The sequence below is a fragment of the Camponotus vicinus genome, unplaced genomic scaffold (genome assembly GCF_025532165.1).
Source record: "Camponotus vicinus isolate PSW18456_S1 unplaced genomic scaffold, iyCamVici1.0 SCAF_4, whole genome shotgun sequence".
NCBI lineage: Eukaryota > Metazoa > Arthropoda > Insecta > Hymenoptera > Formicidae > Camponotus > Camponotus vicinus.
Genome location: NW_028141976.1, coordinates 11,246,648 through 11,262,994, shown reverse-complemented (window position 1 = coordinate 11,262,994; position 16,347 = coordinate 11,246,648). Strand labels below are relative to the sequence as shown.

General features: G+C 28.7%; 1 protein-coding gene across 9 annotated transcripts; it reads left to right on the top strand.

Moving 5' to 3' along the window:
- The first annotated feature begins 60 nt into the window (after positions 1 to 60).
- Positions 61 to 14,765, top strand: LOC145971234 (uncharacterized). Of its 9 annotated transcripts, XM_083098690.1 has the most exons (12): positions 61 to 207; positions 265 to 620; positions 7,991 to 8,174; positions 8,246 to 8,416; positions 8,866 to 8,961; positions 9,363 to 9,452; positions 10,612 to 10,701; positions 11,131 to 11,367; positions 11,550 to 11,770; positions 12,947 to 13,106; positions 13,475 to 13,587; positions 13,784 to 14,765. In XM_083098690.1, the coding sequence occupies exons 3-12, from the start codon at positions 7,991 to 7,993 to the stop codon at positions 13,796 to 13,798; spliced, it is 1,377 nt and encodes a 458-aa protein (XP_082954816.1). In that variant the 5' UTR covers positions 61 to 207; positions 265 to 620; the 3' UTR covers positions 13,799 to 14,765. The 9 variants fall into 9 exon arrangements, 8 of the variants coding, with proteins under 8 accessions (XP_082954816.1, XP_082954817.1, XP_082954814.1 ...); XM_083098691.1 differs by lacking the exon at positions 265 to 620; XM_083098692.1 differs by lacking the exons at positions 61 to 207; positions 265 to 620 and adding an exon at positions 7,412 to 7,551 and having other exon boundaries at positions 10,612 to 10,686.
- Positions 14,766 to 16,347: the final 1,582 nt, after the last annotated feature.

Below are 16,347 nucleotides of genomic sequence, written 5' to 3'. Positions count from 1 at the left end.
GATTTACACATAAATATATATTGTATCTATTTTGAGGTGTAAAATCTTATTATTGCAGTATCAAAAATTCGGAGAATATGCAAAAGATGATCCAACTAGCTTTAGATTGGCAGAAAATTTTTCCTTGTATCCACAATTTATGTATCATTTACGCAGATCACGTATTCAAGTATTCAATAATTCCCCAAATAAAACTAGTTTTTATAGGTAAGTTGTTATTTGTATAAAACACATGATATATTTAAAACTTATTGATTCTTTTAGGTCTCATATTTCATATATCAATATATATTTTTTGACATTCTTTTTAACTGAAAGAAGAAAGGAGCATCTCAGATAAAGTTTTCATTTATCTTATGATAGCAGCATTTGTCATAAGTTGCTAGTGCATGTATTGCAAATATGCAATAATGCAGTTATTTGAAATTAAATTGAATGTTGCACACAAAATGGACACAGTATATATTGCGAATACACTAGCAACTTATGACAAATGACTGCTATCATAAGATAAATGAAAACTTTATCTGAGATGCTCCTTTGTTCCCATCTTTCATCGAGTGCGATTGTGATTGTGGTTGTGCAAGCTGAAGAAAATCTTTCGATTCGAAGAAATAAAGGTAACGTAAACTACGAATAGATAGATTTTAGTATTGATAAAGTTTCGAAACAATCGGTGTATGAAAATTGAAAATGGTGGTCGTTCTATATACAAGGTGTCCCATTTTAAATAACCTCAAATATTTCTCAAATAATACCCCACACAGCAATCTATATCTCAGACGTAAATCAGATATCATTTCGTCAATAAATTTTTGTTGTATTTGAGATATCTTGATATCTGATATATCTTGAATATCTTCAGAATATCTGATATCTTAATTATCAAAATATCTATAATTTCATAAGTTAAAAATCCAGAAAAAAAGCAAGGAAATAAACCTAACGGTATAATAATCATTATGCCTGTAAATATTATTATATAAGAAATGATCATGATTGATGTTTCTTGAGAAATCATTGTTTATTTCCTAATAATATATAGATATGACGCTCCGATTACAACTGCATTCAATTATTGTTATGTTTACTTTTTTAAGTGATTAGGGATTTATAATAAAAGGATTTATATATCAGAATAACGTAATATTCCAATAGCGAGGATTGATTGATGGCAAATAATCAAATAATTCTTGATTTGCAATTAGAAGGGCATACGAAGCTTTATGTCTGATATATGCATTCGTATTTCAAATACAGGTTATGCTAATTAAAAATAAACATCAACAATTAAATTGGACTAAAAATCACGGTTTATTATTATTTAAGATGTATGGTGTTATGTAAAAAAAACTAAATTAAATACCGGTTAAAGTTGGTCCTATTATTTCATAATCGGTATTTTTTTTTAAAATATTTAGAGAACGTGAAATTTCAAAATTATGTCGAAAAACAGTTAAAATGCTATTAATGAATAAAAAAATTAAACATTATCAACGACGTTAATTTTTAAAATATTTATATTTAAAAATTTTACTAAAAATATAATACCCCCTAATTGTTTCCAACAACGAGCAGTAATAATTTTTTTGCAAAATTACACAAAGTATGCTAACGCTCGATTTGATAAAATTCAGATAAAATACTAGTGTTAATAGATAAATATAACTTAAGAGATAAATTATAATTTCTTTTTCTTTCCAAAAACATTTAGATTTTCCAGATGTTTTGACTAATTTATTAATAAAAGGAAAATCATGTTTTACGTTATACTAATTTAATAAAAAATTTAGGATTACGTCATTAAGATGAATTTGTAATTACTGCTTCTTTATGCCCAGAAATAACTACATGCAATCCAGTAATTAGTACAGGACTTAAATTAGCTCGTGCCGCATTTAATATTTTATTATTTAAAATATTAACTTTTTTATAAAAAAATTTTTTTACCAATACCGCAATCAAAAATTCCAGAAATATTATTACTCCAAGCCCAAAGATTTATATCAACAATATCTTCAACATGTTGAGTAGAGTTTAAATGTAAGGCCTCATCACGGGCTATAAATCGTATGATTTTTGCATTACCTTCCATGAGTTTTCGTTCAGCAAATGCAAAAGAGCAAGCGAAACTTACATAAAAACGAATATATTTTTATTTTAAAAAATTAAGTTGTGATAGCACTCATTTTTTATAAAAAAATGAGTGCTATCACAACTTAATTTTTTAGTGTTGGGCAATTATAGATAAACGAAGATCTCGTGCTAATATTTCTCAAATTATGCATATTTTTTGTTTTCTCAGGATAGTTATTGATGCTGGCAACATCAATAACATAAGCAATTTTAATTGACGTAATACTAACTTTGGTTTATGCTCAATGTGTACATATCTAAGATGATGAATTTATTTTAAATAAAGATTCAAGGAACGATGATTGTAATATTTGGTTAATTAATTCATTGTATTATTTTTTTGCCCATACGTGTAGTACATTGTGCCCAAGATAAGAATATAATTTCTTCTGGGCGCCAAAAAAAAGAAAGTTGTTTTTCGATTAGTTTTTCAAAAATGGAATGTTTTTGTTGGTCAAATCGAGCAATATTTAAATTTTAAAGCTGATAATTTTTATTTTGTAGGAATATAAAAATATTAAGAACCTCTTATGTATAAAAAAATTCGCAATCATCCAACTTTACTTAATATTTATTCCAATATCAAAATTTTGATGGATTAATTGTAACTGGAGCTCCTCTAGGATTAATATCTTATTTTAATTGGAGGAGTTATTTTCTAGTTATATTCGTAGCGGTATTTGTATTATTTAAAAATTATTATTAATATCAAACATACTATTCGTGATGTAATTTTGTTTCCTACACTTCGTCCAAAATAAAATTTGTCTTTAGATTATCAAATATTGTATATAATAATAATTATTAATATAAATAAAATAAAGATTATTATTAATTTATACAGTAAATATCTTTCCTAAATATTTTATTTAAAACTAGAAGGATTTTCTGATTTCCTAGAAATTTTATCTATTTCGTCTACTAAGGTAGAAAATCATCATTTACTAAATTCCCGGTAAAAAAATTTAGGATTACGTCATTAAGATGAATTTGTAATTAAATTAAAATCATGATCATAATAAATTAAATTTAAAATTTAAATAATAATAACAATTGATAGTTAATAGCCTAATTCTTATTGCCGTTTCTTTGCTAATAAAATAATGCAAAATTTTTGTATTATATTAATGGAGTAAATTAGAAATAATAATTCATGAATCATTTGTTTCATTAATATTAGTGTTTGTGGGTCTTCTGCTATTACTACAGGAATACTGGTTTCTTTTATTAATAGATAAAAAGGGATGTTGGCATCTAAAAAATAGAAATTTTGATTAACAATACTTATTTAATCAATTATTTCAGTTTATGCCTCCTAAATTATTGTAATTCCACTAAATTAATATCTCATGTCATAGCGTTATCACGAGGCGCTTATTATGAATTGATACGAATTAGCTAATTTCATTATTTTACGCATTGCGTAATTAAATTCTCTTTTTTGAAATAATTCTCCTTGTAACTAAATATTTACATATGTAATCATATACTGGTTACAACACATTAATTTTTTAAGAGTTTTCATGTTATTAATTGGATAAACTACGACTGTTTACGGATGACTTAAACAAAATTGGTCCAGAGTGAAAATTCATTGTTATCTTTAATGCAGTTGATTAGTTCTAATTTTCCTTTGGGAGGATTTGCATATTCACGAGTTGTTTACAGCTAAGAAGCGAAAAATGAAGCTGAAAAACATATTAAAAACTTACGTTATAATGATGACACCTTATTTTTATTAAAACCTATAAATCTTATTCTCAGTATTAAATCACATATGAGACGCGGTAAAACAACTACTAATGTGATGTTTGGAAATGCTGCTAGTGTGTTAGTAGGTGATTTTATATTTAAACGTAATACTTTGTTAGACGAATATTGGTGTGATATTTTAGATGAACAAGGAAGTTAATGCAATACGATAATCATTTGTTAGTGATTTTTTTATTTGGATTATTCAAAAAAATTACTTAATATTTTTGCTTTATTAGGATATTCAGGATACATACGATTAATCACACAAGACGAATACCCTGTTTTGCATGTTAACTGAGTGGTTTAGATCCGAGTACTAATTGTTTTTATTTAGAATATAACTACTCTGGGGTCTACCGGAGTAGTAGCAGCATAATCAAAATATATTGGTAACTTCATCTAACTAGTATTCCAATTTTTATCGCTGTAATTACATAAAATTTTTTGATTCATATAGTCGTTATTAGAATTTTAAAAGAACTAAGTTTTTAGTTGTTTATCATAATTTATTAATCACAATTAATTTTGAGTAATTCCATTAATTACAATATGAGACTTTAGTATATTGTACGTTCCATTATTTTATCTAAATTGATATGCAGTATCGTTCCATACTCGTATTAATTGTGATTAATAAATTATGATAAACAACTAAAAACTTAGTTCTTTTAAAATTCTAATAACGACTATATGAATCAAAAAATTTTATGTAATTACAGCGATAAAAATTGGAATACTAGTTAGATGAAGTTACCAATATATTTTGATTATGCTGCTACTACTCCGGTAGACCCCAGAGTAGTTATATTCTAAATAAAAACAATTAGTACTCGGATCTAAACCACTCAGTTAACATGCAAAACAGGGTATTCGTCTTGTGTGATTAATCGTATGTATCCTGAATATCCTAATAAAGCAAAAATATTAAGTAATTTTTTTGAATAATCCAAATAAAAAAATCACTAACAAATGATTATCGTATTGCATTAACTTCCTTGTTCATCTAAAATATCACACCAATATTCGTCTAACAAAGTATTACGTTTAAATATAAAATCACCTACTAACACACTAGCAGCATTTCCAAACATCACATTAGTAGTTGTTTTACCGCGTCTCATATGTGATTTAATACTGAGAATAAGATTTATAGGTTTTAATAAAAATAAGGTATTCGAACTAATTAGAATATTTTGATAATTAAGATATCAGAATATCTGATATCTTAATTATCAAAATATTCTAATAATATTTTTACGAAAATATAATCTTTTCTATCTGATTTGTTGCAAGATCAGATATCATATCTCAGTTGAAAAAATCATACATTTTTGCAATCTGGAAGATATCTTATAGATATCCCAGTCATATCTGAGTAGCATTATTTAAATCAGATATTCTGATATTTAGATATCTCTTAGATCTCTCTATGATATATTTTGCTGTGTGGGACGTTTTACAGAAAAATTCGTTTCAGACAAAAATTCGTTTCAGACAAAAGTTATATAGTTTCGAGGGGGCCATAAGATGTTACCATTGGTTTGACCTTGGACAGTCATTTGAAGGTCACGTGAAGGTCACTTCAATTTTTTTAAATTGCACCCCCTTTTTGGTTCCATTTAAGAAATTGAAGGTAATGCCGAAGTATAAGAAATTCAGAGATTTATCTCGAAGACAACAAAACAGACGATTGTTATCACAAGAACGAAAGAGAAATGTTACTGCCATTTCGATAACGAAAAATTGGCAAGACAATGTTATTGCTAAACACAATTCTGTTCATATAGAATGCTTCGAAAATGAGAATTTTGATACAAATAAATCTCCTTTGCAATCAGTAGATGTAGTACACGAGCAATTACATGATTCCGAGAACATTGAAAATATGCATGATTTTTTTTCAACATGTATTGCAACAGACAAAGAAAAAAACACTTTACAACAACGCTTACGTACTTGGGCTATAGAATATAATGTTCCACACACATCTGTAACAAGTTTATTGCGGATTCTTCGAGAAGAAGGTCTCCAAAATTTGCCTAGCGATGCGAGAACCTTTTTACACACACCCACAGAAACGATTATTCGTGAATGCGCGAGTGGTCATTATTTCCACTATGGTCTGGAAAGAGCATTACGGGAGCGCTTAGAACATTATGAAAGTACCAATGATTTGATAAAAATTAACGTTAACATTGATGGCTTACCTCTTGCTAAAAGCTCAGCAAGTCAATTATGGCCCATACTTGGGCAAATATATAATAACAATCAATCTACAGAACCCTTTTTAATTGGAGCATATCACGGTTATAAGAAGCCTACGAATGCGCACGAGTTGTTAGAAGAATTTTGTGAAGAATATCTACATCTGCACAATGAAGGATTTTCATTCAAAGAAAAAAAGTATCAAGTAATAATCAGAGCTATTATTTGCGATGCTCCTGCCAAATCCTTTGTAACGGGTGTTAAAGGACATAATGGTTATTTTGGTTGCACTAAATGTTTTTGTGAAGGAGAATATTATAACCATAAGATGGTTTTTCTGCAAGAAAATGCACGATTACGTACAAACAATAATTTCCGCAATAGAGAAAATGAAGAACATCACGTTACAGTATCACCATTCGAATACTTGCCTATAGACATAATTAACAGTTTCCCCTTGGATTATATGCATGTAATTTGCTTAGGAGTAATGAAGAAGATGCTGCTTCTATTGATGAAGGGGCCCCATAAATCGCGATTACGTGCGGCACAGATAGAAGCATTATCCAAAGACATTTTAAATTTGCGTAAATTCATACCAATTGAATTTGCTCGTCGCCCACGAGGACTTAACGAATTAGATAGGTGGAAGGCAACAGAATTTCGATTATTCCTTCTTTATTTGGGACCTATTGTTTTACAGAAATATTTGGACGCTGATTATTACAAACATTTCTGTGCTCTACATATTGCTATACGTATATTATGCCATCCTGAAGATTGTTTACGTAACAATGAATATGCTACTGATTTGTTGAAATATTTTGTCAGAACATTTAAAGTATTATACGGAAAAGACACTATTGTTTATAATATACATAATTTAATACATTTGTGTGAAGATGTAAAGAGATATGGATCTTTAAATACATTCTGCGCTTTTCCTTTCGAGAATTTTATGAAAGAACTCAAGAAAATGTTACGCAAATCAGAAAAACCATTGTCACAATTGAACAACAGAATTAATGAACGCGCAATAACTAAATGTGAAAGTAATTTTAATAATAGCAACGTAATAAATATACCGCTACTTCTACATCCAGATGGAAGAAATATGCCCTTAGGATGTGTAAATTCACACAAAAGTATGAAATTTGCAAAATATTTGCTGACGACGAATTCTGCAGATAATTGCTGTTATTTAAAGGATGGATCAGTGTTTTGCATCGAATATATCGGCTACAAAGATAACATACCTATTGTTGTTGGAAAAAAATTTTGTGATCTTCAGTCCATTGCAATGTATTCTTGTAATTCCCAAGACATGAATATTCATACAGCAACGCGGCAAACAAGTGTGGAAGTAGTATCAGCAACGCAAATTGATGCTAAAGCTGTAAAAATATTTTTCAATCACATGTATTATATAATGCCTCTTTTACATTTGTAAAAACAGTGAGTAGTGTTACCTTTATTTATATGCATATAGTACTACATTTATTTTTATGCAGATAAATGTTAAAAGTTATCAAAAATCTTCGATTTTAATCTTCCTTTTTCTAACGACTGTAACGTGAAAAATATTTTTTTTGGATATTTTCTCTTATATGCCAAAAATAACGCCAATTTTATTGCCATCACTTTTTGATACACTTAGAGTTTCTGCCCACAGGACGCGGAAACGCTTGCCACGCGGCAAAAAGTGACGCAGTAATCAATCAACGTATTGTTGTCCTAGCGTTTATTAGCTACCGTGTAACTTTTTCCCGCGCGGCAGGCGCTTCCGCGTTCTGTGGGCAGGAGCTCTTATTTGTATATGTGTAATATATTTTTTAGCATTACTGAGGAAAATGATATTCAACATTTAATCAGTACTAAAATTTAACAATTTCAGATGTATTATGTAATATTTTTTGACGATTGGTGCTCCATAGTACCTGACGTTTGGGTAAATGTTAAGGCAAGAACCTTCAAATGGCCACCAAAAGAAATAAACGTCAGAAGAGCTGTTCAGAAAAATATTTTTCCCTGTGACGACTGGGATGTTCAACAGTATAGACGCATTGTAGGGCCATATGGTAATGAAACTGAAACTATGTAATTTTATTTTGGAAGAATTTTGTAATTACATCAAAATTATTTTGCATAGATTCTTATGAAACAGCCATACAAGCCGAGAAACGAGCAGAAACTGTATCCACATCCGATGAAGGACCAATGCAAGCACTAAGTCAAGGATATTCAATTATACAGGAACCACAAAAAAGAACAATTAAAAGACCACCGTTTCATGATGAACTTGAAAATTACAGCAAAACCGGTAATTAATTCTATTCATTTAATCGTTACCCAAGAAAAAAATGCGTATAATATGGTCAGATGTAAATATACATAATTAGATATGAAAAGATTTGACATATATATAATTTTATATAATCATACATAATAATATTCGAAAAATGATGTGATATGATCATATCTTTATTATCATATTCGACTAGATCTATTTATATATGAAAATAGATGATCAAATATTATTATATAAAGATGTGATCATGTCACGCCATTCTTCGGATATGATTATATAAAATTATATATGTTATCAAATCTTCATATCTAATAATTATGTATATTTACATCTGACTATATTATACCCATTTTTTTCTTGGATAGTGATAATAATTCTAATAATAATTCTACTTATTTAATTGTAATTATTTTATCGTTAATAAGAACAGTAAATTAAGTAATAGTATTTAACTTTGATAGAATATCTAAGCAAGAAAAAGAAGAATGCGTTAACGCCTCCTTGTAATTACGTACCATCTAATAATGTCAGCAATCTTCGAAACAAAGGATTTAATGGTATTTATGGTTTCAGTTTTTCTTCACGGGAAAAAAATTGGTCCTAAATGGATTTTGTCAATATCTGATCATGTCTTGCTAAATAGAGTCATATATGATATATGGTTATCATATATGACTGTATTTGATAATATATATCATATATACGACTATATTTGGCAAGACATGATCAGATATTGACAAAATCCATATATGACGAATTTTTTTTTCCCGAAAGTAGTAAAGTTAAGTTAACTGTATTCTATGGCTATGGTCAGGAAGATGTTATGAATGCTTCGAAAAATCATTCATATATCTTTATTTTCGTGGAATGTAGAACAAAAATAGAATAATGTTCCGAAGCATATCTAACGTTTCCCCGACCGCAGTCAAAGTTTAATAACATTAATAATATTTTGTAGGATCTACAGAAGAAACGAACCTCGTGCAAACGCCTTCTTGCAGTGGCGCACAAGTATCCGGAAATGTTACCAGTCTTAGTAACTTGAATGGTACGCATAATTATAGGATATACAGGGTGAGCCATTTTAATTAACGCACGCAATTATTTCGGAAACAAAGCATTTTAGAGAAAAATGTTTCAGACAAAAGTTTTATGGTTTCGAGGGGGCCATAAGATGGTATCATTGGTTTGACCCTGAAGAGTTATTTGAAGGTCACATGAAGGTCACCTTCAATTTCTTAAATGGAACCTACTATTTGTCATTGCATATTCTTGTAGCTTATCTCGAGAGCTTTCCAAAACACTATAATTATGTACTTTTTTGTTAAGTACTTTTTGAGTTATGAGGCTTGAAATAATTTCTTAATTTTACATAAACCGTAAAATATCTTGTAAAATATTCATTTTTCGATTATCTTACCTTAATACTTTTATGTACAAAATAATGAGAGGAATCAATTGGTGTAAAGAAAACACATAGTTGTTTTTAAGAAAAAATATGGAATTGTTAATTGCAAATTACATATTTTTTCTTCAAAACAACTATGTGTCTTTTTTTACACCAGTTGATTCCTCTCATTATTTTGTACGTAAAAGTATTAAGGTAAGATAATCGAAAAATGAATATTTTACAAGATATTTTACGGTTTATGTAAAATTAAGAAATTATTTCAAGCCTCATAACTCAAAAAGTACTTAACGAAAAGGTACTTAATTATAGTGTTTTGGAAAGCTATCGAGATAAGCTACGAGAATATGCAATGACAAATAGTAGGTTCCATTTAAGAAATTGAAGGTGACCTTCATGTGACCTTCAAATAACTCTTCAAGGTCAAACCGATGATACCATCTTATGGCCCCCTCGAAACCAAACAACTTTTGTCTGAAACATTTTTCTCTAAAATGCTTTGTTTCCGAAATAATTGCGTGCGTTAATTAAAATGGCTCACCCTGTATATGGATTATCTATGTGTGTGTGTGTGTGTGTGTGTGTGTGTGTGTGTGTGTGTGTGTATAAGTTGGGAAATGTGTGTGTATATATATATATATATATATATATATATATATATATATCACACACACACACACACACACATTTCCAAACTTACTGCAACGATAACAATGAACTTTATGTGATGACACTTGCTGCGAAGTATTACTTAAAGCTAAAATGAAATCCTATATAAATTATATTTTATATTTTGCAGAATATATGAGGAAGAAAAGTGTGCGTCTTACTTCTTGTGTGCAAGTACTCAGAAATAGCAGCCAATTTAATAAAGGTAAGCAAAATAATGGTATGTTTTTTTACTTTTCAGGAAAAAAAGAAGCTTATATAAAGAAGTGATTAAATACTTTGTGAAGTTCAATTAATGATTTGTTGTTAATAAATTGTATTTATTTATTTCTTATCTAATTAAACTATTCATGAAGTATATAGCCACTTGTTTATAAGCAAACTCTTATAGCAATATTTAAATTAGATTATGTTTATTAAAAAATTATCTTTTTAAAAAAGGGTGCTAAGTCCACATCAAAAACTGTTACATATACTTAAAAAATTTTCAAATTATTTTAATTTTGTGTAAAATATATTCTAGAAAAAATAATATAAAAAATTGCGTTAAATGAAAATTATATAAAATAGTTTACAATGAATGAAATTTAATAACACTGTGATGAACAGTATAACTAACAAAATGAACTCACAGACTTTATATTTACAGATGTTGACATTACTGATGAGGAATGGTTGAACGAAAGTTTAGTAGGTGATTACGTGTCTTGCGATAATGCTAATGTGCGTGATGATGGTAATGGGCTTAATAATGACAATGTGCCTGATGATAATAATGATGATGATGATGATATTGGTGACAATATGATTAGCCCTGATAATGTGCTTGACGGTGATGACATGACAACTTTCAATGCCAACGGCAATCATTTGGAAAAATGCTGTGGTATGTATTAAACTTTATTCTTTATTCTTCCTTCTTAATTATATCGTTATATTGTACTTATAATAGCAATATGTTATATGTACTTAATTTCGTATGTATGTACTTGTGTAAAATAACTAAACAGATAATTTTAATGATACTTATAAAGAGAAATAAATATTTTTCTTTTTTATCTTATACAGATGCGTGTCGTACCGAACAAAAAATTATTAAAAATCTCATACAAAAGAATACGAGACAGTTGGAGATAATAATAAATTTAATAAATAACGCAGGACCAGCTAATACAATATATAATAATGACGAAGTCCAATTATTGCCGGAATTTCCGCTATCAACAGTTGACGAATTTTTCAAATTTGACACGGATCTCCAAAAGGACAGAGAGATTCGGAAACAATTAGTGAGTACTTTTCTGTTTTTGCGTCCATTTCTTTTTTCTTCTTCTCTCCATTTTTAAATGTGAAATAAATGTATATTTCCATAATTCAATCAACAACAAAAATTCTTTTGTAGAGATAAAAGTAGAAGACAAAATCTAGATATTGAATATACTGGGTGTCACACTAATTAATTCCTCTCATTATTTTGTACATAAAAGTATTAAGATAAGATAATTGGTGTAAAAAAAACACATAGTTGTTTCGAAAAAAAAAATGTAATTTGCAATTAACAATTACAATTTTTTCTTAAAAATAACTATGTTTTCTTTACACCAATTGATTCCTCTCATTATTTTGTACATAAAAGTATTAAGGTGAAGTAATCGAAAAATGAATATTTTACAATTACCTCACCTTAATACTTTTATGTACAAAATAAGATATTTTACGGTTTATATAAAATTAAGAAACAATTTCAAGCCTCATAACTCTGCAAGTACTTAATGAAAACTAACTTAATTATAGTGTTTTGGAAAGCTCTCGAGATAAGCTACAAGAATAATAACGCAATGAAAAATAAATGGTTCCATTTAAGAAATTGAAGGTGACCTTCACATGATTTTGACAACGCTATTCAAGGTCGTGCTAATATTACTGTGCATTATTTGAAACCCTATAACTTTTATAGGAAACATTTTTGTCTGCCGTTCTCGGTTTTCGAGATATTCGGCTGATACGGGTGGTCTGACACACCCCGTATATATATATATATATATATATATATATATATATATGTATATATATATATATATATATTTATTTATTTATTTATTTATTTATTTATTTATTTATTTATTTATTTATTTATATAATAAAAACAATTGTGAAAAATAAAATAATGAAAATAATAGGCTCAACATAATAATAAATTACTAAGGGGTAAAAAGGCAAATAAAAATCAAAAGACACGCGGTTATTAGTGCGCAAATTTAGATATATAGTATAAAATATTTACTTAAATTTACTTAAAGCGTAATATATAACATTCTTTTAAATTTTATTACAATTTTTGCTGCCTTTTGTCGCTTAGTAATTTTGAAAGAAGCTCTTAAAATATATTAAATTCATGTTTCCTTTTTCTTCAAGCGGCTTAAATTGAAAATATTATTAAACATTTTTGTAACATTCTGTTATAGAAAAGGAAAATTGCAAAAATTGGAGGAAACACTTTCGTTCACAAGACAAGGAATATTATAAAATACACATTATCGGATGAATTGTGCCGCAAATTATCATGGACAGGCCAAAAAGGATCAACGGCAATTAAGGACACAAGTTTTGTCACAGTTATTATGGGTAATTATTATTTCTTTAAGATATATTTTTATTTCTCCTTTTTATGTAATATTGTTTAAAAATAGTTGCACCTTTAATGTATTCGAACATCAGTATTCGAGATAGTATCTAACATATGCTTAGATGTAACGTGCACTTTTAACTTTAAATTTTTCTTCAGAATTATTAATAAGATCTTACTTCAAATTTCGTTCAAATATTCTTCTACACTTTATACTCTTTCCAATTTTTTACGGATCAAAATTTTTATATTCTTTCCAAAAGTTGCAAACGTTTATAGCTATACTTTACTTCATGACTACCCTATTCTAACTATTGGAATTAAAGCACAAAATATTTTAATAATTATGTAACAAATCGTTTTTCAGCATACGTTTCGGACGACGAAAAAAGTAATATGCACGATATTAAAAAGACCATCCAAGAATGGTTACGACATGCGGGAGATCGCCTCAACTATTTAAGGAACAACGAGAAAAAGGTTGGTAAATTATTGAAAATTCCATACGATATTATTTAAAAAACAATAGGGCTGTATAATGTTGCTGCATAACATTTTTAGTGTTGAAAATGAGAAAACATTGAAATTAATATATGTTTTTTAATATATGTAAATGTATATCTTAAATCATATTTCACTTATCTATTTCAATTATCTTTTGTATATTTTTTTACAGCACTATGACATATGAAGATTTTATTCAACAAAATGAAGATTGTGACGATGTGCGCAATGGAATGCTTGGTCATCATCGCGTATTGATGCTACTAGACTAGTTGTACCATTGAAAACTTTGTATCAACCAATTAAGGAACGAGTAGATCTTCCGCCAATTCAATATGATCCAGTTTTATGTACAAGATTTAAGCCTACGGCACACGGTACAATTTTTCGTACTGGATTTGATAAGATTTAGTAAAATATTAGAAATGCTGCATTCTGATTGGTGCATTTTTAGTATTTTACTAAATCTTATCAAATCCAGTACGAAAAATCGTACCGTGTGCCGTCGGCTTAACATGCAGAGCTATTTTAAATCCATTATATCAAGTAGACTATCGTGCAAAATTATGGATCTGCAATTTTTGCTCTCAGAGAAATCCTGTAAGAAAAAATTCTATCCATTTTCTTTTAAGCTAAATCATTTTAGCTAGACTAGAGTTTAACTTAATTAGATTTAAGCTAGCAATTATTCAATTTTGGAAGTAAATTCAGCAGAATAGTAAGCTATAGGTCCTTGATAAAAATGACTAAAATAATATGATTTAGATTGTACAGATCATAAGATTTCAATCTTGTATTATAGTATGTATGTATATACACAGCATATATATGCTATACACATAAATGAATAGAGTAAAAATCATTTTTTATTTATCACAAACATTTTGAAAAATATTAAAGTAGTTTATTTCTATTAGAAATTAAAGTATATTTTTATGTATTTCTTTATTATGATATATTTACATTCATATTCTATTCTTTATTACTTCATTTAAATTCGTATTTTATTTAATACATAATTCTCTTGTAATATTCTCCTCTCTATATCATATAAGATATAATTTAAAAAGTAATCGTAAATTATTTATTAGGAGCATATAGTGTTCATAAAAATATGTATAAATATTCAAAATATAATAAAGAAATGAACTTAAGATGAGTTTTATTATTTATTATAGAATAAATCAATAAATCAATGCAGCTATTTTACCGACCGAATTACGCACGTCTAAAAGTCGTCTTAATTGAAATGTCTGAGACGTCTTTATAACATCCTGAGTGAGACATTTAATTATATCTTGATTGGGACGTCTTGAGTGAGACGTCTTAAAACAATGCCCGATAGATATCTTAAATCGGGACATAAGACGTCTTAAAGACGTCATAAAGATGTAATTCTGATAACTTCTTAAGACGTCTTTAGAAATTTCATGACGTCTTTAAGACTTCTTTAAGACGACATAATGTTGTGTGGGTTGGCTATAGTAGGCTACAGGAGACCAAGTTTTATCGTCTTATTTCTGAAGCAATATACCGGCAACGGCAACATTGCAAGCATCAGTATGTAATTCAGTAGGGAGCAGAGGATTGTATAATCTTAAAACCGGATAGGCTATTAAGTCATGTTTCAATTGATTAAAGGCCTTCAGACAATCTTCATTAAAGCAAAAAGTTACTGATTTCCGTAATAAATTATTTAAAGGTTTAGCTTTAATCGCATAATCTTTAATAAACTTCCTAAAATAATTAGTGAGGCCTAAAAACCTTTGAACTTCAATAATTTTACGGGGTTGGGGAAAATTTTGAATAGCATTAACGTGCCTTGAACTCAAAGTAATTCCTGAAATGGAAAGAATATAACCAAGGTACTCGATTGTCGTTTTCAGAAAACAACACTTCTTATAATTAAGCTGTAACTCGTAACGCTTAAGCAGCATAAGCACATTTTCAAGAGTATCTAAATGTTCTTCAATAGATGAAGACGGAATAAGGATGTCATCTATGTAGACTAAAACTTTATCCTCCCTAATAAGAGGTTGAAGGATTTGAACAATGCGTCTCTGAAACTCAGCAGGGGCTTCGCAAAAACCAAAGGGTAAACGGAGATATTCAAACTGCCCGTCAGGTGTTGCAAAAGCAAAATACTTAGTGAAATCCGGGTGAATCTTAATATGGTGAAAGCCATCTTTTAAGTCAAGAAGAGTGAAAACAGCTTTACTGCTTAAACGTGCCAAGCAATCTTCAATAAGGGGGAAGGAATATTTTTGCTTGATAACACGACTATTTAACGGACGCAAATCGATACAAAGTCTGAGAGAACCGTTCTTTTTCCTGACTGGAACTACTCTTGAACAGTACGGCGAAGTACTATACTTAATAATATTTCTATTTAATAAATCATCTGTAATTTCTCTGATTTGAATCCGCTCGGACCAAGCGAATTTACGGGGAGCGTAAGCAAACGTTGAATTGTCTTTTAAATTAATTTTAACTAAATAGTCATCTTCGATAATAGGGACTGGAGTGTCCTCTACTTTTTGCAAAAGAGATAAAAGTTTTGCTTTGACCTGTGAATCAAAATCAATACTAATTTCAGAGGAGGAATCCGATACTTCGGTTTTAAAATCAATAATGTCAGCAGAAGCGACGTGAGATAAGAGATCCAACGTATCCTTACAATTCCCCTCTTCAGTAAAATCCATACCGTAAAAAAGTTTATTGACCCTCATACAATCA